The sequence below is a fragment of the Branchiostoma floridae genome, chromosome 16 (assembly GCF_000003815.2).
Source record: "Branchiostoma floridae strain S238N-H82 chromosome 16, Bfl_VNyyK, whole genome shotgun sequence".
Taxonomy (NCBI): domain Eukaryota; kingdom Metazoa; phylum Chordata; class Leptocardii; order Amphioxiformes; family Branchiostomatidae; genus Branchiostoma; species Branchiostoma floridae.
This window is the reverse complement of record NC_049994.1, coordinates 1,823,541-1,845,474: the sequence shown is the minus strand read 5'-3', so window position 1 is coordinate 1,845,474 and position 21,934 is coordinate 1,823,541. Positions and strand designations below refer to the sequence as shown.

The 21,934-nt window shown below is 39.7% G+C and overlaps 1 protein-coding gene across 1 annotated transcript; it reads left to right on the top strand.

The window, feature by feature from the left end:
• Positions 1–230: 230 nt before the first annotated feature.
• On the top strand, positions 231–18,514 carry LOC118403673 (beta-1,4 N-acetylgalactosaminyltransferase 1-like). The gene is made up of 11 exons (XM_035802454.1): positions 231–324; positions 4,866–5,067; positions 5,938–6,066; positions 7,786–7,892; positions 11,944–11,984; positions 12,224–12,407; positions 13,105–13,191; positions 15,145–15,332; positions 15,630–15,770; positions 17,291–17,522; positions 18,235–18,514. Exons 2-11 carry the CDS (start codon positions 4,877–4,879, stop codon positions 18,420–18,422), a joined length of 1,488 nt encoding a protein of 495 aa, XP_035658347.1. The 5' UTR covers positions 231–324; positions 4,866–4,876; the 3' UTR covers positions 18,423–18,514.
• Positions 18,515–21,934: the final 3,420 nt, after the last annotated feature.

Genomic DNA, 21,934 nt, shown 5'->3' with positions numbered 1-21,934 from the left:
TTGGGTCCAGGAACGACGGAGTTGATTCGATTTGAAGATTTGACAGGAGAGAGAAAGAAGAAGAAACATTGCGAATACAATATATTTCACCAAACCTGTGGTATAGCTGAAATATAATTATGTTCAGTTGAAGGACCTTAAACAGGATCTATATACAAGATCTATATACGGATGTGTAGGAACATCAGAATAGAGCAGGATCCACGTCTACACGTTATACCTGCCTATTTTGAGGGACAACTGGGAGTCTTGTTAAGTAGGATAAAGAAAAAAAATTGTTAAAAGACTGACTTCAGAGCCAAGTATTCGTCACCACAACTCAAGGTAAGCATTCTTCCGTTAGGTGTATTTTCAGATCGAATATCACATGGTGGATTTCGTATTCGAAGGAAGATGGATCACAATGGAATGGGGCCTAGGGGATATTAAATTCTCCGTGAATATAAAAGCCTAACGTTATGTTTTTTATTTACACACAAAGTTACTTTTTACGTCTTAGGCCGGGCACACGTAGCCTCCTTCGCCGGCCTCTCTCATTGTCGTTAGTTGTTGGTAGGGGGGTGGTAGGTCGATTCGCGATTTTCAACTGAAAATACGCCGGGAAGGAAAAAATGCCGCAATTAAGGAAAAATGCCGGGAAAGGAATATATGCCGGGAAGCTTCTCTCGCAACGTACTCGCAACAACTTACGCCAATGCCCCCAGAGAGGCCGGTGAAGGAGTCTAGGGCACACGTTCAAAACGGCGTCCTTTTTCATCGCTGAATTTTCCATACCACTGAAAGAAAGCCGACTTTCAGACACTGGCGAGACCAGTCGGCCACTAAAAGAAAGGTACAAAGAAATTGCAAACCTAGCGCTAATGGCTACTACTCTGCAATTTTCCATCGTCTAAAACACAACCATGGACACTATTTCAATCCACCGATCCTAGACCGCGACCACCTCTGGGTCGAAAAGGGAGGTAAAGAGACTATATACATATATCAGAGATATACAATACCAGCCTCGGGAAAGGAGGCCTACATATGGAACTTTCTGGCATTTAGGAAATGGCGCTACCTCCCGTCACCTGTTGGCTTCTGTAATTCAAACAACAGGAAATTTGAGTTGTACTGTGCATTGTGTATATATTAATGGTATGGCTGTTTTTAATTGACAAGTATGCAAATATTGACCATTGTATGTACGCTATTGTTGGTATGAAGTCCAGACAGATAAGTGCCGTGCCCTAGGCCACGTCAGTAATGGATTTTCAAATATAAAGTCTCAAGTCTCTACATTGTGTTTTTTTTTTCTCGGTCAAAATTCGCATATATTTTTGTGCCAATAACGTCTGGAACAGCTCAAGGGGTTCCTCAAAGAGAGCGACAATACCCTGCCATGATTGATTGATTGAACGTTGAAGAAAGTTTATAGTTGCAAAAGATTTACTAAAATACCTTTAACCTTAAGCGAGAAATAGCACAACAGGTTACGCTTTACTAGCGGGCGCTATCAAGCACGCTGCGCCAGGCGAAGCACTTAGGCCACAGCAAGTAAATTTTATGGATGCATTGATTTTCGCCTGATTTCAGAAAAAAAAATTTCTTCGGAGATGGTCAACATAGCCAGGTAGCCATGGCTGTAGTTATAGAAGTGAAACTAAAAGATAGTTGTAAAAGTGGTCCCAATATGGAAGCCATGAGTGTTGTTGCCATGTTTAATACCAGTCTACCACACTACCACACCACGAGCGGCAAGATATGATGATGACCACACTAGTGTCACCTTTACTACACTAGTACACGTCTTGAATACAGAAATTAATGCCTTGTAGGCTGTGATACCATGTTTCGTCGCTTTACTTCTTTTTTTTACGTTTAGTGAGTGCGTATTTTTGGAAAATTTAATTTTTTTAGCCATCTTGTTTTTTTAGCCATTTTGTTTTTTATTCGCCCTATCTCACTATTTTTTGCCGTCTGCAGAGGATGTCATGATTATCCATTAAATTTACTTGCTGTGACCTTATCCCTGCTTCCCGTGTATCCAAATCCGGAGCGATGTGCACAATGTAAACATGTAAACTAGCTGCCAATGTTTAGCCAACATACGAGCTATGAATGATAGAAACGGCCAGCTTGTGCGAGTTTTCTATGTAGCGGCCTGTTACGGTACTGCAGCGGAACTTCCAGGTTGGATATCTCGAGTTCTGGACATGCTGTGGCTATGATGTTTGAGTGGTAGACAATTCTTGATGCCAAGAGTAAGTGGAATAGACCCGGGATTTTACGGATTCATTAATTACACACAAGACACAGCGTGCTAAGTAGGCGGCAGCAACGCACTACATATTCAAGACACTGATAACCGGTATAAATGCAACTCATACCTCAATCATTCCAATCAACGAAAAAAAGACAACTGACAAAATTAAAGACCTTAAACTAATCTAACTTCTTCCAGTCAGAGTACAAGAACTACTAAACACCTGGCCTCAAAAATCAATGGAATCCATCCTAAGATTCATTACACAAGTTTACCTTAAACATAAAAACAAAACACCTTCTGAAGTACCATTGTCAACCAGTAGGAGGCCAAAAATCGCGTGACCAAGCAAGATCAGCATCACAATAGCTAACCACGTTACAAATATCATCGTAACCCATCCACAGGTCTTTAACCCTATTCAGACCGGGCTTTTTTGGTCATCCCTGGACCGGGGGGGGGGGGCTTTTGAGGCCCTCCACTTCTAAGTCCTCTAACTCTTGAACGACGTGCCGTAGGGCCACCAAATTTTTAGGACATTTTATCGACATAATATCTGACGAGTATATGACGTTTGACGTTACGTTGACGTAAAATGACGTAATTATGACGTCATCAATTTGATTATATTGGCCGGACCCATGAAAAAAGGGTATTCTCAGAAAACTTATACTACAAAAATGTAACAACAAGTTCAGAATAATAATGTTTACTACGACTTGTATTGCCAATAGCAACATCAATGACGTCATAATGACGTCATAAAATGACGTCATGCACATCTAAGATACGAGTTAGGCTCCGCCATATTATGTCCACTACCTTGAATTTTTAAAAGTACTTTTTTTGCAACAAATAATCACAAAGGGCAATGGAAATAGACTAAATTCATTCATTTAGATGGTTTTTGATGAAAAAATACCAGGTAGTTGCAAATTTTAAGGGATAATTGGCTTGTTATTCTTGATCTGGCCATACGGTCCGCCATCTTGGATTTTGGGCTGATGACGTCATCAAATTAGCATAATTTATGCATATATAATTATGAAAGATATGCTAAATAATATAAGATTTTATTTATGTAACAAAATAGCAGTAATATAGCAAATAAATGTGAAAAATACATTGTTAGAACCAAAAATAGTGATTTTTGGCAAACAATATTTTAGGAAAACTCACCAAATTTGGTGGCTTTAGCGTAAGGCGTTCTTGCGTTATAGGACATCGAAGTTGGCGCGGGCCTCAAAAGCCCCCCCCCCCGGTCTGAATAGGGTTAAGTTATTCGCCGCACCCACAAACATCCACAAAACAAACAACTCTGCAGAGCTACAACAAAAGACCAACATTTACACCAAATAAGCATCCACTATACACCTACCCACAAAGTAATAATCGACATCATAGCAAGTCCAGGTGCAAAGTGAAGTCGCGTGGCGCAGCCATGGCATTTGTGCCTCGTGACCGAGAGGTCGCGGGTTCAAATCCGACCGCGTGTCACCGATCTTGTGCCCTTGGGAAAGGCACTTTACACTGCATTCCTCACTATACTCAGGTGCAAATGAGTACATAGCTTCAGCTAGGACCGTCCCTCGGATACGACGTTAAATGGAGGTCCCGTGTATGGGGAGAGTCACACCCCATTCACGCTAAAGAACCCCCACACGTGCGATGGTGTGGTGTGAGATGGAGCAAACCCTTCTGTCTGGAGTTGATGATTCACTTCAAATCACCCGGATGGGAGACCTGGCGCATCCCCGTCTTGTAATTAGCCAGCGAAAGGGTATGTCATCCCGTAAGGGGGAGACCTTAAAATTGTGACCTGCGCACTGGTCGTGCCGTGCCTAGGTTTTTTTTTATATTTTTTTTTGACATTTTCTTCTTGAAGCCAGTTGTAGTGATATTTGGCCAGTTTTCTGCCAGTGGGACAAGGGGAGTGTTTATTTTTCAAATCTGGACAGAAATCGTGACCTTAGTTGATCTTAGAGGTGTTACATTTCATGTTCTGGGACCTGTCTACAAGGTGGTGAAGCATATTCCTCATAACATTCTGGTGGAATTTTTACATATTATTAGACATATTTTCCCATTTTGTTGAATGTATATTGTTTACACTCGGCGGGGTTATACCGCCCCTTACGGGGGGAGGGTCCTAAATAGGACTGCATTGGCTTCCTGTACAAAAACATACATGAAAAAGGGCTTCAAAACTCACTTACCTGCAGTATTTCAATCTCTAAAATTTCCGTCCCACTGGATAGCTAAACATGTCAACTTACCGTTTGTGGAAAAAGCCGGGCTTCGACTCCGGCATTTTCTTCCGCTATCAGCTGTTAAAACCAACACAACACTGTCTTGTTGCATTACTTTAATTTGATTGTACCTAGACAATTCAAGCTCATGTAACCAAAATGTATAAGATTTTTTTCCCTAAAGATATAGTCTCTAGAACATATACCTCCGTGAAATATTTAGTTCAGTCATGACACGAATATTATTACTAATCAAAAATATGCATATTTCGTTCAGTCATGATTTCGAAATCAGCCTTGATTTATTTGGAAGAAAGGTAACTCCAATCTGTACTCCACTCAGTGCGCGGATCTCCTTTTTTATCTTACAGGGCGTGACCAAATGAAAGGGGGAGCAAGGCAACTGCTCCTGTTTCTAGCAGGATACTCTGTGGGTTTTGTTTCGTTTGTGTTATTCTCAGACGTCACCAGAGTCCACGTGGGAAAAAAGGTCTCGCCAATAGTTGTGCAATCAAAAACAAACACAATGATGGCAAACAACATCCCTTATATTCTAAGGGAAGACTTTCTTAAGTAAGTATATTGTACTATTTCTTTACGATTCGTTCCGTTTAACACCAGCTAAGTATTTAGCCAGCTAGGTCAAATTTACAAATATAATAAGCCCTGGCTTCTGAAAGTAGAATTGACTTTAATGGGTCTTGTAGTTTTTTAAAAATATTACATGCTATATAAAAAGAATTTAATAGGTACACATTCAGAAGCTACACGTATATGCTCCAGAATTTGTGCCCCAAAGCATATTGTGAGTAATGCGACTCGTTGTCCAATATTTAACCCTATTCAGACAGGGGGCGCTTTGAGGCTTGTGACAAATTCCATGTCGCATAACGCGTAACGGCTTACGCTATCTAGAGCCACCAAAATGCGATTACTTTCATAAAATTCAGTTGGTAACAATTTAACAAAGTTTGGAAAGTCTCAACTTTTTGCGTTACCTTGATAACCGGTTTTTGACAGGCATTTTTGACAAAATCGTTAATCTCGGTTGTAACAATGTTTTTTCAGGTTTCATTGCTACATCACTACTATTCAATTGCATGTCATTAAGTATATCTTTCATAATATATCATGACGTCGTATTACGTCATAATGCAGCCATATCCTTTCAAATATCATATGGTACGTGCACATCATCATTCTCTAAAAACTGCGGTTATATGTTAGTTCGTTAAAATGCAGGCCTCTAAAGCCACTCCGTCCGTCCACGATTGACAAAAAAGCCTGGTCTTAATAGGGTTAAAACAATGTCAAGTAATTCGTAGTGTTATCGACACAATAAAAGCATATGCATGACATTAGACTAAAGAATATCAATGAGCATGTACGTTGCGTTTCTCTTAAAGTGCCAAGTATCAAATAAAGCATTTTTTTCTATTTTAGGAGCAAATTGACGAAATGTAATTGTACGGATGGAAATACACTTAAAGTAAACTCTCAGGCCATTGACCCCGAGGAACTGAAGGAAGTGGAAGATCGACGGAAAGCAGAACTGCAAAAATATAAACGCAGGTTGATAATAATTTTACAACAATTAATCTTGCTTAACCAGTTTCTTATCTAAGAAAACTCGTAGTGGTAAATTTTGCCAGGGGTGTGCCTATTTTGCTAAATTAATTTTCATTCATAGAACACACTTACGGTGTAATGAAGGACAACGGTACCAGTAAGGTATGAATTGGGCTCTAAAATTGGAGAGGCGTCGGCTTGTGTAGTCCCACTTAGACGTTTTCTTCAAACTACACATAAGGGTTCCCCGTGGGTGGTGCGGTTCAGGGCTGACGTCACAGTTGAGTTGCGCAGCAGAAGGCACAAAATGGGAAGTGATTTGGGTGTGACTTAAAATCCTTTACGATCTTCTTTTTCCTTGAAAATTTTGGCCCAACCTGGTGACTTTTTGGGATAGAAGGAACAGGTAAGGTCAAATCTTTCCCATGTTGGTCAAAACGTGCTCAGTTCAGCAGATTAGGTGGCGCGCGGAAGGATTTGAGCTGTTGTGTCATATTGGTGGTATCAGGAGAAAACTGGGGTCAAAGGTGAGGTTTCTTTCATAGAGCGGGGATTCCTCGGAGTTTGAGCAGAACAACCCTCTGTTTTCTTTTGGTTTTTACAAAGATAACCCTTGTGGCTGTCTGGTGGAGAAGTTTTTTAAAGATTGAAACTGGGGTAAGTACTTTTCTAACGCCTTGTTTTAGTGTATTTCAGCATGCTTGCCTATGGAGAGGTCCAACTGTAATGTCAGCCCTTCACGCTACCCCATGTATCCCACCCTCTCTTAACATGGTGACTCTGTAGTTGCAAATTAAAGTGTTTCTGTTATCTGCCTTTTATTCCAAGCAACTGATACCTGGATAACGTCTTTATGTAAGGTTGACTTGCGTAGTTTGTTCTTGTGCGTAGTTTGTCATAGTCTGGATAGACTGACTGACAGGAGGAGGAGGTTGACTTGCAAATACTGACGTGGTCCCTTTATGTATGACGGCCCTTTATCGCCGGGTCCTGTGTCTTGTACAATGCAATTTTAAGTGTAAATTAAAAAAAAAATCTGGCAAGCTCAGGTGCCAAGAGGGTAAATGTCGATCGGTAAGTTTGATAGAGTTGTCAGTGTTTAAATTTTCTAAGGTATATAGAGTTGAAATGTATTGTCTTTCTTGGTCAAATAACCTATTCTTTTTTTTTTTACTTTTTGGACCAAATGAACAAAACATCGGCATTGAAGCAATGTGACGATATACGGCGTCTTTTTAATTTTTTTCATCATTGTCTACTGGACTTTTTGGCCGGCCATAATGTGTATTTTAATCTTCCTTTCCCCGATATTAAAAAATGGAATAAAAAGACCGAGAATTTCGTACAGTGGCACCTTTATCAATAACACTTAAATTACATCTTTGATACCCACCCAGACATTATCTATTTGGGGACTTTGGGACTATTTTCATACTGTATAATTGTAGCACATATGCACGGGTAAAAATTCCAAATAGCTTGTACTTTGGCATTGGGATGCTAACGACATATGACCACATGCTGTCATTTACACTTTGTAAAAATGATTTTAGGTTATTTTCAAACCAAAAATGTATATTTTGGACTTACATTTCCTGACCTTGTAAATAATTATACATTGTATATGATTATATAACTGTATATGTAGTTTTATAGACTTTTTATTTCGACATTATAAGCCTCTTATGACATAAGACATGAACAGAACTTGTTATTTTTCAGAAAAGAGTCTTCCAAAGAGACCTTGTTAATCGTGAACGGATCCGTACCTCTCAGTTACCCAGCACAAGGAGTTGTCGTGGCCCCGCATGAACCAGTATATATCCCAGGTAAAGGTGTGGTCACACGTGCGTATATATTTAAGTCCGTATGAGGCGCGCATGGGAGTATTTACCTCCAACAGGCCCCATAGGTCGCTGAAAAATATAGTAGAAATTGGTCAAACGTAAACAGGTAACATGTCAGACGAGTTAGCAGGGTCGCTAACCATACTTCTCAGTAAGCTAACTCATCTGGCATGTTATGAATCTATATTTGTCCAATTTGTGCTATTTTTCCCGCGACCTGTGGAGCCTGGTAGAGACTAAGAGCTGCATACGCACCTCAAATGGACTTGAATATATACGCATGTGTGACCCCACCTTAAAATAACTCGCAGTGAAATTTCAGTCCAATGCAATTTCTTGCAACTTTAGAAATATTACAAGGGAAAAATGAGAATCACAATGACTTTTGACAAAGAAAAACCAAAACTGTTCCCGACTATCAGTCTCGATATACCATATTTAAAGAAAGGACAAGCCAAAATCATAGCGTAGATTCCATAAAGAACTCGAAATGGTCAAGACAAGAAACGAAGATTACAAAGTGTGTGCGTACGTTTGTCGGTGTGTGCAATCGTGCGTGCGTGTGTATGTGTGTGTGCGTAGAAGTAGGTGTGCGCATGTATTTTTTAACTTTGCCAGAATGGCTAAGGTTATATTTTCGGTCCGGCTGTGTGTTTTCCCCCTGTTTGTGAACAGCATAACTCGTGAAGACTGCGACGGATGCAGCCGATATTTGGAGGGTGGGTAGGCGTCTGAAAAACGAAGGGGGAGTTCGATAATAGGCCCCCTAGCGGCTTACTAAGGTACTGCAGCGGAACCTCAATGTTTGATACCTCGCGTTCTTGACATGCTGCCGTCGTTATTTTTGAGCGGTAGGGAGCCCTTAAAGCAGTGAGTGATTGCTGCGAGTTTGGGCCCCCTAGCGGCTTTGTTGGAAGTGCAGGCGCCGGTTTACTTGCAAACTTTTGTCTGCGGACAGCATAACTCGAGTAGACTTCGACGGATGCTGATGATATTTGGTGGGTGGGTAGGGGTTCTGGAAAACGAAGGTGGAGTTCGATAATGGGCCCCCTAGCTGCTTCCCTTGGTACTGCACAGCGCAACTTCCGGGTGTGTTTTCTTATCTTCTAAACATGCTATGGTCACGAATGTTAGGTGTTAGATAGCTCTTGTGCTCAGAAGTTAGTGACATAAGTTTTGGCCTCCTAGCAGCTAGTTTAGAGATAGCCGGGGCATTTTTGTCAAAAACTTCTGAAGCATTACAACCCCCCAGCCTGGCTTGGTTGATTCCACCCCTAGCAGATGTAAAACACAGTTGACGCGTTCTTAAGGCCCATGGGTCAGACTCCTTGACCTTTCCAGACAGGCGGACCGTACCATGTAGTTCAAAATGGGTAGAAATTTGTTGGTAAAAATGACATTTTCATAAGTCAAGAAGGGAACAACAGATTTTAATCATTTTTGGTATGTAGGTAAGTGGTTGATTGACCCTTTAGCTTTGTCCTTGGATGTGCAGGCATCCATTTGCTGTCAATCACTTGATGTTGAGGTCAAGGGTGATACCCTAAGGTGAGGTGGCATACGGATCTCTAAGAACATAATCAAGCAAGTTTGTTTTTGGTCAAGAGTATTTGAAACAGGGATTTTTGTGGATACTGGTGGAGCATGGATTAACTTGAAGGTCTTGCAGGTCTGCAAGCAACTGTGTATAACCTAACTGACAGGTAAGATTGACATGAAAGATATTGAAACGATAAGAGAGGAAAGGATAGTTTGATACTACTGATTGTAGTTTGCATTGTAGGGTGTCTCTAAAGTGTCCATAGACTCTGGGTAGTACAGTAAATTGCGGTACAGTCTAGTTTAGAGTTGAGTTGCATTTGTTTATCTTATTCACCGGGAATATTGCAGTTCTTAAACAGTCCTGTATAGTATATTGATTCTCTCAGTGGTTATTGTAATTTAATGCTGTAGGGGCAATACGTATTGTACTGTGCCAAGCAATGTTAGGGAAATCTAATTTCTGCACGTCTGTCTTGTCCTAAAGTTACATAGTGCCTTTTCTTAAGCCCTGCTTAAGTCAGGCTTAAGTCAAGTATATCCCTAATGGTCTTTTGCTCCTTGAAGTTGCAGACAGTTACATATTAAAGAAACTATTTCAGACTCATTTATGTATGGACATTAGTTTCACTTGTTTACGACAGAATATCAGTGATAAAAGATAAATTTGAAAAATGCTATTTGAAACGTATGACTCTTAATGAAAGGGAATTTCTTCAGGTTTTGATTTACTCTGTGCCATGTAATTTCTTCTACTTAGATGTGTAACCTCTATAGACAAAGTTTGTGCCATATCTTTACCTATGCCAGAATGGCTAAGGTTATGTTTTGGGCTTTTGAGTCTGTGTGACTGTCAATTTGTCAAGGTCAATTTTTGATATCTCTTGTTCTGGACATGCTGTGGTTAAGATTTTTGAGTGGCAGATAGCCCTTTGGGCAGAGATTAAGTGCCGCCCTAGCGGGACTCCCTTTGGAACTGCAGTCACCGATTTCCTTTCGAACTTTGCACGAGAATAACTCGAGAACGTGTTGATGGATCGTCATGATTTTTGGTATGTAGATAGCCCAAGTAACAATGTACCTAACGAAATACTAATTAAGCAAATCAGCAACTAATTTGCATAATTAATGAGGGAAGTTTATAAATCCACTGCATTTCATGATAGAACTTTCAAACTTCAAATAGATTTCACATATATAGATGAGAAAGAGAGAAATATCAATGCATATTAATTATGCAAATGACGACCTCATTTGCATAATTAATGAGAACGTGTTGAAGGATCGTCATGATTTTTTGGTATGTAGATAGCCAAAGGGAAGACTTACACGATAGAATGCTAATTATGCAAATCGACAGCTAATTTGCATAATTAATGAGGAAAGTTTCCACTGCATTCCTTTATAGGCCTTTCAAACTTGAAACATTTGTGGCTGAGAAAGAAAGAAATATCAATACATATTAATTATGCAGATTATGATCTCATTTGCAAAATTAATGAGAAAATATGAACGTGTTGACGGATCGTCATGATTTTTGGTGTGTAGATAGCCTAAGTAAAAACTTACATAATGAGATACTAATTATGCAAGTAACAGCTAATTTGCATAATTAATGAGGAAAATTGATAAATCCACTGCATTCCGTGATAGTACTTTCAAACTTGTCACATATGTAACTGAGAAAGATGGCAGAGAGTAAGAGGTGTATGTTTGGGTCCGCTAACGTCTTTTCTTGAACTGCAGGAGCCTGTTTAGTTTCCTACTTTGAAAGAGAATAGTCAAGAAGGGATGAAAGGATCATCATGATTCTTGGTATGCTGATAGCTTAAGTGATGCTTGATACAATTTGATATTATTATGTAAACAGGGATCTAATTTGTATAAGCAATGGCGAAATGTTATGAACCAACTCCAGGCATATAAGATAAAATGTAATGAGTAACATGATTGTGTGCAACTAGGAAAATGTCAAAGTAATTATGCAAATTAGAACCTAAGTCACATACTTAACGACAACTTAACGGTGCTATTGGAACAGGTGACATATGTAACTGAGAATGAGATAAACATTGCTGGACAAGAATATTCTATTCAACTGAATACCTAATTATTAAAATTCTATAAATCTATGTAGTAAGTGAGGGAATCTAATACTTTTGGCAAATCTCACTTGCGTCAATGATTAGATCATTCTTAAGGCAAAATGGTCCAACTTATTTGTGGTCGGTGATCGACTTATAACATTTACGCAAGTAAGGACCTTACCTTCACGATTAATTAGAAACAAAATACAGTTGTAAATATTAAGCTTTTAGGTGAAGGCAATGGGTCAGCTAAAGTACTAGGAATAATTTCTTCACTATTTTGCGTTTAGGCCGTCCAAGGCAAGTTGAGGCCGTCATTTGACGGGTGGAGACTTCCCGGCGAAAACACTATCCATGTGTCTTTTTGCAACTTTTATAGCTTTTTTATCTATTGTGTCATTCTATAGGTCTCAAAGTTGCGGATGACACCGTGCGTAATGACTACGAGGTAAGTCTCGCGCCGCACATTGAATACATTGTTTAACAGTTGAAATAGTTAGAAATACAATGATGTTAACTCATTTGTACGGTACAGACACAATTTTACTATAGTTAGATTGGTTTATATTTCCCTGTTCTAAATTAAAAACACGTCCGGAATAAAACACGACCGCCTACGTTCTCGTCTTCTTGTACAAAAGCACATACAACATATCAAGGCATGATATATTCCCGCATCTTTGTCAGGTTCAACTATTGTCGGCCGAATTCGGGGTGTTGGACATTGCTGCGACAGTGCCCAATGTGAATGTCAATGGCCAGGAGACTACGTCACTGACCATAAGTAGTACGTCTCTGTCACATCTCAACCGTCAGCTAGAGTTTGTGGTATATATCAGCACCGTCTTCGACATAGATGCCAGGGAATATGGTAAGGAACAACATTTAATCATGTTAAGTAAAAAATCAATCTATTGTGAATAGCAGAGGAGTTCAAAGATGCCATGCATCCATAGAAATATGGATTTTTTGAAAATAGTTTGCTATATTATTGTAACGAGTAAACCAGCATCAACTACGAAGATAACACCTGCTCAAGTAACATGTCACAATTCCCAGTGTTAAAGTTATATCATGTGCGTGGCAGTGATTAGCTATAGTTTTCGAAACCTATTTAACTTCTTTCCATAATCAAAAAAAATTATATACCACTAAAATACTATAGCATTTCTGGAACAGAACATAATAAAACCGAAAAGTTTGCTTTAGTGCGAAGTGAGGCAACAAAGAGTCCCTGGAACAAACTTGACTCTGTCTTCCCAAAATATATATCAATAGAAGACTGTTATGTTGAATATAAGAATAATTTTAGGGTGCGCGCAAGATTTTTGGCATTTTTGTACTAAGACGTCCATCTGTTTTTGCATCATCAACTCTAAGTCTGTAATCAAATGATCCAAGTTAAGTGAAATGTATTTTACTGAGCGATAATTACGTCGATTCTTGCTCCTCATCCCAGCGCCCTGAAAAGCAAAGATGGCGGGACTGCAAGAACACAAAGCACGTTGGACAGACACGGTGTCAAGGAAGATCTACTCAGTTATTTTAACAGTTATTTTGTCTTTCAGTGCACTTTGTTTATATGCAGCACAAAGCAATCATCCCTATCATTATTCGTGTAAGGAAGCCACCAATTCTCTATGATACTGGAAAAGGTATATATCAAAACTTATTGCTATCTATGGGTAGCAAAGTTGTGATTGTTTGAAAGCCCATATTGTTACTTTTTCTTATGTTAAATATGCCAGAATACCCAACTAAGACGGGGTTTTGAGGCCTATGTCAACTTTCATGTTGCATAACGTATGAACGACTAACGAACAATTTAACGTTAGGCTTTTTACGACAAAACATGTTATGTTGTTGAATATACGTTTTACTAAATTAGCAAACAACCTTTAGATTACCTAGCCATCAGGTTATCAACGGCAAAAAGTACTCTAAGAGAACCTTCGTCTACATAAAAAAAATGAGAAAATTTTTACTTTTAATCTATAATTTTTACTTTTAATCTCTAAAATCGTTGAAGAGATTCATTAGTCACGTATGTAAACAGTTACTAGAGTTTTTCATCAATCAGTGACTGGTTTTGACAGGTAAAGTCACATACCTCCAAAGTTTCGATGACTGTCAGTCCACAGTGAACATGATGGACTGACAGTCATCGAAACTTTGGAGGTATGTGACTTTACCTGTCTAAACCCGTCACTGATTGATAAAAAACTCTAGTAACTGATCTCTAAAAGCTTTTGACACATTGAATAGAAAATTCATGTGGAAGGTTCTAGAAACATTTAACTTTAGCTCCTCGCTTATCAGTGCAATAAAATGCATGTATAATGACATTAGCAGCACCGTCAGTAATAGAGGATGGTAATCTGTACGCTGTGTAGGGCGGCTTTTAAACGCGCTGTGACATGAAGGGCGGCTTTTAACCGCGCTGTGACCGGCGGCTTTTAAGCGCACTGTGTAGGGTGGCTTTTAACCGCGCTGTGAAGGGCGGCTTTAAACCGCGCTGTGTCAAGAGGGCGGCTTTTAACCGCGCTGTGTAGGGCGGCTTTTAACCGCGCTGTGACCAGCGGCTTTAAACCGCGCTGTGTAGGGCGGCTTTAAACCGGGCTGTGCAGGGCGGCTTTAAACCGGGCTGTGACCAGCGGCTTTTAAACGCGCTGTGTAGGGCGGCTTTTAACCACGCTGTGACCGGCGACTTTTAACCGCGCTGTGTATGGCGACTTTTAACCGCGCTGTGACCGGCGGCTTTTAACCGCGCTGTGAAGGGCGGCTTTTAACCGCGCTGTGAAGGGCGGCTTTTAACCGCGCTGTGAAGGGCAGCTTTAAACCGCGCTGTGTAGGGCGGCTTTTAACAAGCGCTGTGAAGGGTGGCTTTTAACCGCGCTGTGAAGGGCGGCTTTTAACCTTGCTGTGAAGGGCAGCTTTAAACCGCGCTAGGTAGGGCGGCTTTTAACCGCGCTGTGACCGGCGGCTTTTAACCGCGCCGTGACTGGCGGCTTTTAATCGCGCTGTGTAGGGTGGCTTTTAACCGCGCTGTGAAGGGCGGCTTTAAACCGCGCTGTGAAGGGCGGCTTTTAACCGCGCTGTGTAGGGTGGCTTTTTACCGCGCTGTGACCGGCGGCTTTTAACCGCGCTGTGACCAGCGGCTTTTTACCGCGCTGTGACCAGCGGCTTTTAACCGCGCTGTGACCGGCGGCTTTTAACCGCGCTGTGAAGGGCGGCTTTTAACCGCGCTGTGAAGGGTGGCTTTTAATCTTGCTGTGAAGGGCAGCTTTAAACCGTGCTGTGTAGGGCGGCTTTTAACCACGCTGAGACCAGCGGTTTTTTACCGCGATGTGGAGTCCTTTTGGAAATCCTTGATGTCTGCCAAATATATTAAAACATACTCAACAGCTTCACTTTGAACATTTTCGCATCTTAAGGTTTGAAACTTTAAGACGAAAAAAGGGGAATGAATTGGATTTTCCCCTTTAAATTTGGATCGTGTTTCTATAATTCATATTTCGTAGCGTTGCAAAAAAAGCAACCCTAAGCTCATTTAAGTGCAATAACAACGATTTTATACTAATATACTAATAGAGCATCGATTTGCACAGCAGGTGACATAAACGACAAAGTTACAGCCATCACCAAGACCTTCAAGAGGTATTCATCAGTGAGACTACTTCTCCGTAGCATCCAGAAATACTACCCCAGAATGCGAGTAGTCGTAGCAGATGACAATAAACCTATCGAAGACTTACAGTCAGAACATGTGGACCATTACGTCATGCCTTTTGCATCGGTGAGTATCTGAATTTATGGTTTAACATTTCGCATAGAACACCTTGGGTAATCTCATTAATTTTTAATGTGTACTAGTTGTATCTTTACTATAAATGATTATTTTGTAACCCATCGGCCTTAGATACATCATCTAGATAGTCATTTACTTCTTGCTTAGCATCATAAAACTTGCCCAAGTGCGCCGGGGTCGTATCGATGTCGGTCACATATGTTTATTATTGGGGCATTTTGCTTCCAAATAAATAAATAAATGTCTTGCTTCTGTGTGTAATCAATGAGAACTTGCACATTGTAGGGTTGGTTTGGTGGAAGGAACTTGGCGGTTTCCCAGGTGATCACCCCTTACCTTTTATGGCTGGACGATGACTTTGTCTTTACTGAGGATACGAAACTTGAGATAATGGCGGGAGTCCTTGACAACAGCAATTTGGACGTGGTAAGATCGGTGATTTTTTCTTGTATTGCATAACACAAGGCCAAAAATCCAAACTTTTCCCTGATCACACAAATTCCAACCCCAAGGGACCAAAAGTGAAATGAAAAATGAAAACATCTCCCAGCGTTACGTTTGTGAAGGTTAGACATCCAGGTAAACAATATTCAAATACATTTCAATCTCTACAACTGTATAAAACGGATATTTACTTCCGGGCGTTTCGAGTGACATCCATCACTCTTCTTCAGCATAAAAGGAAGTCCCCCATCGTTCACAGAAAGCGTGCAAAATTGTCTCGCCGGGTCGTTTAAATCACTGATCGGTTGAACAAGGAGGAAACCCATTGAAATTTTGTAACAGATGTATTTGATAACATGTTAATCTCTCTTTCCTTCTATTTCTTTTTCTGTCTTTTTATTTAATTATGGGATATTAGGACCATACAATAAAAAAATCTTAACATGTCGCAAATCACACATATCTTTAAGACAACGATTTTACCATCGGAGTTACAGTGCATTTCAAACTTCTGTTGCTTGAGTTGTGCAATCTGGTTACGAAGCAGTTTTGCATTCTCAAAAGTGTCATTTACATGATGAAGTAAAACATAGAACCAGTACCTCTCGGTAATTGCACCGTTATGCGAAATCAGGCAGGCATATTATATTACGTCATTTTGGACGTCATTTTGACGTTGCTATTGGTAACAGTAGTCAACATTTTGTTTAATATGTTGAATCATATTAGGAAAAGTTTCTATTCAGACAATTTTAGCCAATAAATTCACATGCGCGGCATTTAAATGTTTTAATGAATACAAATTCCAGAAAATATAGAACTCAAGGAGTACATAACCCCCTGTATATTTGCTGATCGTAAACCATGCCGTTTTCAATTTACAAAGGGGGAGGGGCGATGGAACATTCTTCTATCGTTGACGTCATTGAGGGGTACCCCATTAATCTCCATATTAATAGCCATTCTTAGCTACTCATGCATTTCCACAGAAACAGCGTTCTCTAACACTTTGACGACCGCGGAGTGATCTCACCAATTTTTGTGTATCGTGACTACTGCACTGTGAAAATAGGAATATTTCTTTCTTGATAATATGACTCCAAATCTTCATTTATCGTTGAGGATAACAGAAAAGAAATAGAATGGTGGCGTTGAAACCATGTCGGTGACTCTTTATTTCTTGTCGGTAAGAGTTTTTTATTTCAGCATGAAAGCTCATCTGTGTTGATGTGGTACATATTGAAAATTTTCCACTGTCTTACAACACCAAAATTTGCTTACCTCAACTTTTCAGTCGCACTTCCGTCGACCTTCTTCAGGAGTGATGATTCAGTTACTCTGATCACGTGACTTAGAGACACGTGATTCTAGTAACGAATCATAAATGCCTGGCAGGCAAAATCGGCCCCCGTCTCTGTTGAGTGTCTGCTGGTGTGCCCTTATGTAGATGGCCTCCTTTACCCCCCTCGCAAAGTTTTTTTGTTTTCTTTCAATTGCCTCAGGTTTCTGGCATAGCTGGGGAAATGAATCTCGTTACCACGAGGATGGAACTGATTCCAGGGAAAGACGATGATGATGGCTATTGCATCCATCACAAGTCAGGCAATTATGGTCAAGTACCCGGATTCCCAGACTGCTATCTCACAACTAAAGTGTACAACTTCTTTATGGGCAGATCTGACGAGATCCGCTCCGTAGGGTTTTACCCGGCGTACTCCAGATACGCCGACAGAGGTAATTCTCTTCATTTTTGATATTAATAGGACCATAAAAGCATTGCCATTTTTAGTGCATGATTCATTTATGAAATTGTGGAAATATACCATTGGGGGACTTTTAGCTTTCCTAGTTGAATTGAACCCAGAAATACAACTCCTTGCATCTCCAATATTTTCGCCAACCTGTGTCGAAGACGCCGTCCATGGTAAAGGATGTAATTTCCATTTTTTTGAATTACCTAATAGTATGTTAATACGTCCCTCAGTTATAAACAGTGTCAAATGTAGAGCCATGTCTGCAGGATATGTATAAACAAATCTGGTATACCGCTACATGAAAATCCACTTGTCAGAGGGCAGGTGGTAAAGGAAGAATATCATTTTAATTGAATACCACAAAATCCATTATAGGCCTACTACATTATGAACATGTTAGCTATTTGCTATCTTAACTTGATGTTTATTCATCTAATACAAGGACGAAAAGCGATAGATGTTATTGTTATTTCAGTCAATAAGCAATATATTCATAATCTTTTCCAAGTTTAGTAACTTAACCCTTATCCAGACGGGGGGGGGGGGTGCTAAAAGTGCTTGCGCCAACTTTGACGTCGTATTACTGGCGAAGGACGTCTGCTAGGACTACGAAACTTTGTGACTTTTCCTAAAATATTGTTAGCAACAATTCTTTGAAAAAAAAATTAGTTTGTGATTTTTCTATTGCACAGAATTTTACCTGGAAGCATTGGGAAGGCTTCGGATGGCTGCTTGCAAGGGGGTCCATATCGGCCACAACAAGACAAGGAGCCCGGAATACAACAGATACCGGGCCGGTCGTGACCAGGAGGAAAACTATAAAAAGTACATAATGAGGGTTAATTACTTTAGGAACAACGCAGACTGTTGGCATAGGTAGTGTCAGTTGGAGATTTCAGATGTCTGGGCACTGACTTCAACTAGAGGTCCAATTATCATTCAGGCATTCCCAACTTTAACTAAAAATCAAACGTCACACTTCATTTTTTGTCATATTGATATATAAATTGAAAATTTGTATGTACGTACTTAAATTTCTATCTACGATTTTACAGCATAGCCACAGCACCATCCATTGTGTATTAACCCTATCCAGACTGGGCATTTTTGGCATTCCCAGGACTGGGGGGTGAGGGCTCAGTAGACCCCCCATTCGTTTCTTTCAAAACGGCTTACCGTAGCAGCATCAAATTTGCAGGGGGTGATATTCTCGTCAAGTTTTATAATTCCTAAAGTTTTTATATCATTATCACGTAATGTGACGTAATTATGACGTCATTAATTGTTTTTTGCTAAAACGGGGAATTCCAATAATATACCTAAATAATTCACACAAAAAGTTACCAATAAAGGCTTCTTATCATTATTAAAGTGTAATAAGACTTCTGTTGTCAAAAGCTGACGCAACAACGTCAAAATGACGTTATAAAATGACGTCATCTGTAGTTTAGCTATCCGCCATCTTGCATTACCAACCTTAAATGTGTTAAGATAATTTTTTTCAACATATAACACTAATGCCCATGAAAATGAATTGAAACGTTCACGTGAATGTTTTCTGTATGAAAATACCAAGAAGTGATGAAATCCGAGTGAAAATAAGCTGGTTAATATACTTTTCAGCATGCTATTGTCGGCCATCTTGGATTTTGACCAATTGCGTCATCTCATTAGCTTAATTTATGAATATTCAATTATGAATGTTTAACTAAGATGTGTTAAATATTAAAGATATATGAAAATAAGTTTAATTTAGCAAGAAAATCTCAAAATCCCATTGTTTAAACCAAAATAAGTGATTTTTGTAAAATTTGCCTTTCAGATACCCGTTGCCATGGCAACACGAAAAATTATAAACTAACTCAATTTTCTGTAAATTGTTGCCAACAATATTTTAGGAAAAGTCACCAAGTTTGGTTGTTCTAGCACATTCGGAAGCTATACGACGTCAAAGTTGCCGCAGGCACTTTTAGAGCCCGCAGCCCCCCCCCCCCCTAGTCTGGATAGTGTTAAGCAATGTGTTTTGCTATCACAGTTTTACAACTGCATTGATTAAATGCATTTGTTTTAGCTATTCAGGTTTGTGCATGATAACGTGAAGGATAACGATGTCTAACAGTAAATGTACCAGAATATATTCTCTACATTTCGCAAGTTACAGCAATCATTGTACGTCAAAATATATACGTTGCTATAATAGGAACAATAATACATCGCTCTATGCCAATGCTTTATAACATATCGCAATTGTCAGGGTAACTATCGCAGTCCGAGTTATTTTAAAACAAAAGCGTCATGACTTATATTTTGGTATCGGCAGCAGGAACGTACGTAGTATAGGCTATAGCAACATTCTTATTACAAACCTAGCATGGATAGATCAACGCATCAATGTATTTTAGATGTGGAAATAAACAAAAGTTTTCTCTGAAAATTGTTATAGTCAATTTAATTACGTATGCTATATTATACTTATGACATTTTGTGAGCGATGACACCGCCATCACGTGTAGAAATATAACACCACAGACAACATCGATACACGGAAGATACTTTTAACAAAATATAAACAGAACTTATGGGATACAACAAAATTTGAAAGGAATACATTACCGTGATTTTTTTGTATTCATGTATACACGGTTAAACATACTCAGTGCTAAGCAAAATACTTTAAATTTCCAACCCTGTCCTGTACAGAATAATAATAATAAAGTTTATTGCAAATTCATGCCCATTGGGCTAATTGCAAGAAAAGAATGACTAATTACATGAGATGAATAAATGTGGTCTGAATACATGTAGATAAACTAAATTCTAACATATACATATTAAGTGGATGAATATACATACGATACATAATGGTGTACTAAGTCTACGTAACTATTACAGGGTTTGACTTCTTTCTTGAAGACATTTGAAAATGAAATGCCCCATGTGTTCTATAATAGATTGAACCCTTGATGTTAGTAGGAAGAGAATCTTTTGTGGCGTTTTTAACATACAGAATAGCAGAAACAAAGTAATAAGAATAAGCATGGTGTTAAAAAACAGGACGCTATGATATAGCACACTATGATTTCTCAAGCAGAACATAAGGGGGGCAAGCAGAGAGGTAAGTGCTAAAGCATACGCTTCACTACTAAGACCCAACTTAGAATACGCAGACATGGTCTACATAAACAACGACACTATTACTCAAGCGTCCTTGAAGATAAGTTAGTACAAAAAGGAGCAGTAAGATTTGTGTACAATGACTACAGACAATAACTAGTGTGTCCCAGTTGGATACTCAGCTGGGATGGCCTACCATGTATGATATGCGTAAACAGGCAAGACTGATACTACTTTACAAAGCAATGAACAACCGTGTGGCAATCCCTGTTGACAAATACCAAGCTAGGAACACTATCGCAACGAGAGGACACCCACCCCGGTATGTTACACTCGCCTGCAAAACAGACATACCGAGAGCCAACTACTTCTCCAAGACAACAATAGAATGAAACAGCCTCCCAACACATATCTGGTTTACTGAGACCTGCGCAATAGCCAGGCGAAATCTCAATAATCTAAGTAAACTTTTTTCAAAAGACCACATAATCCTTTCATGAGGGGTAAATAATTCAAAATGAAAAGAAAGACTACATCCGACTCATAAGGAAAACAAAAAGGTCCTACAAAGACAACATTCTGAAAAAATCTGAATTGTCAAACTTCAACCCTTTAGACGCACACATGCAGCCAAACGAAATAAAACGAAGTAAAAACGAAGTAAAATTCCAATTAAAGAATGGCAAACAAAGCAAACATATAATTTCCCTATACGCGTAGACAGACAAAGAGGAAGCCAGACAAGGTTGCAGACAGACGTCCAAGACGGAGAGGTAGACAGACAGGCTTACAGACAGACGATGAGGTAGACAGACAAAGAGGAAACCAAACAGGCTTGCAGACAGACAGAGAGGCAGACAGGGAGACTTGCAGACAGACAGGTAGACTGACAAAGAGGAAGCCTGACAGGGGTCCAGACAGACGTCCTGGACAGAGAGGTAGACAGACAGGTTAAAAGACAGATAGAGAGGCAGACAGACAAAATAGAAAGCCAGACAGAGTTGCAGACAGACGTGCTAGACAGAGAGGCAGACATGCAGGCTAACAGACGGATAGAGAGGTAGACAGATAAAGAGGAAGCCATATAGGGTTTCAGACAGACAGAGAGAAAGACAGACAGGCTTGCAAACATAAGGGTAGATTGACAGGCTTGCAGACATAGAGATAATTAGACCAAGAGGAAGCCAGACAGGCTTGCAGACAGACGTTCTAGACAGAGAGGTAGACAGGCAGGCTTACAGACCGATAGAGAGGAAGACAGACGAAAACGAAGCCAGA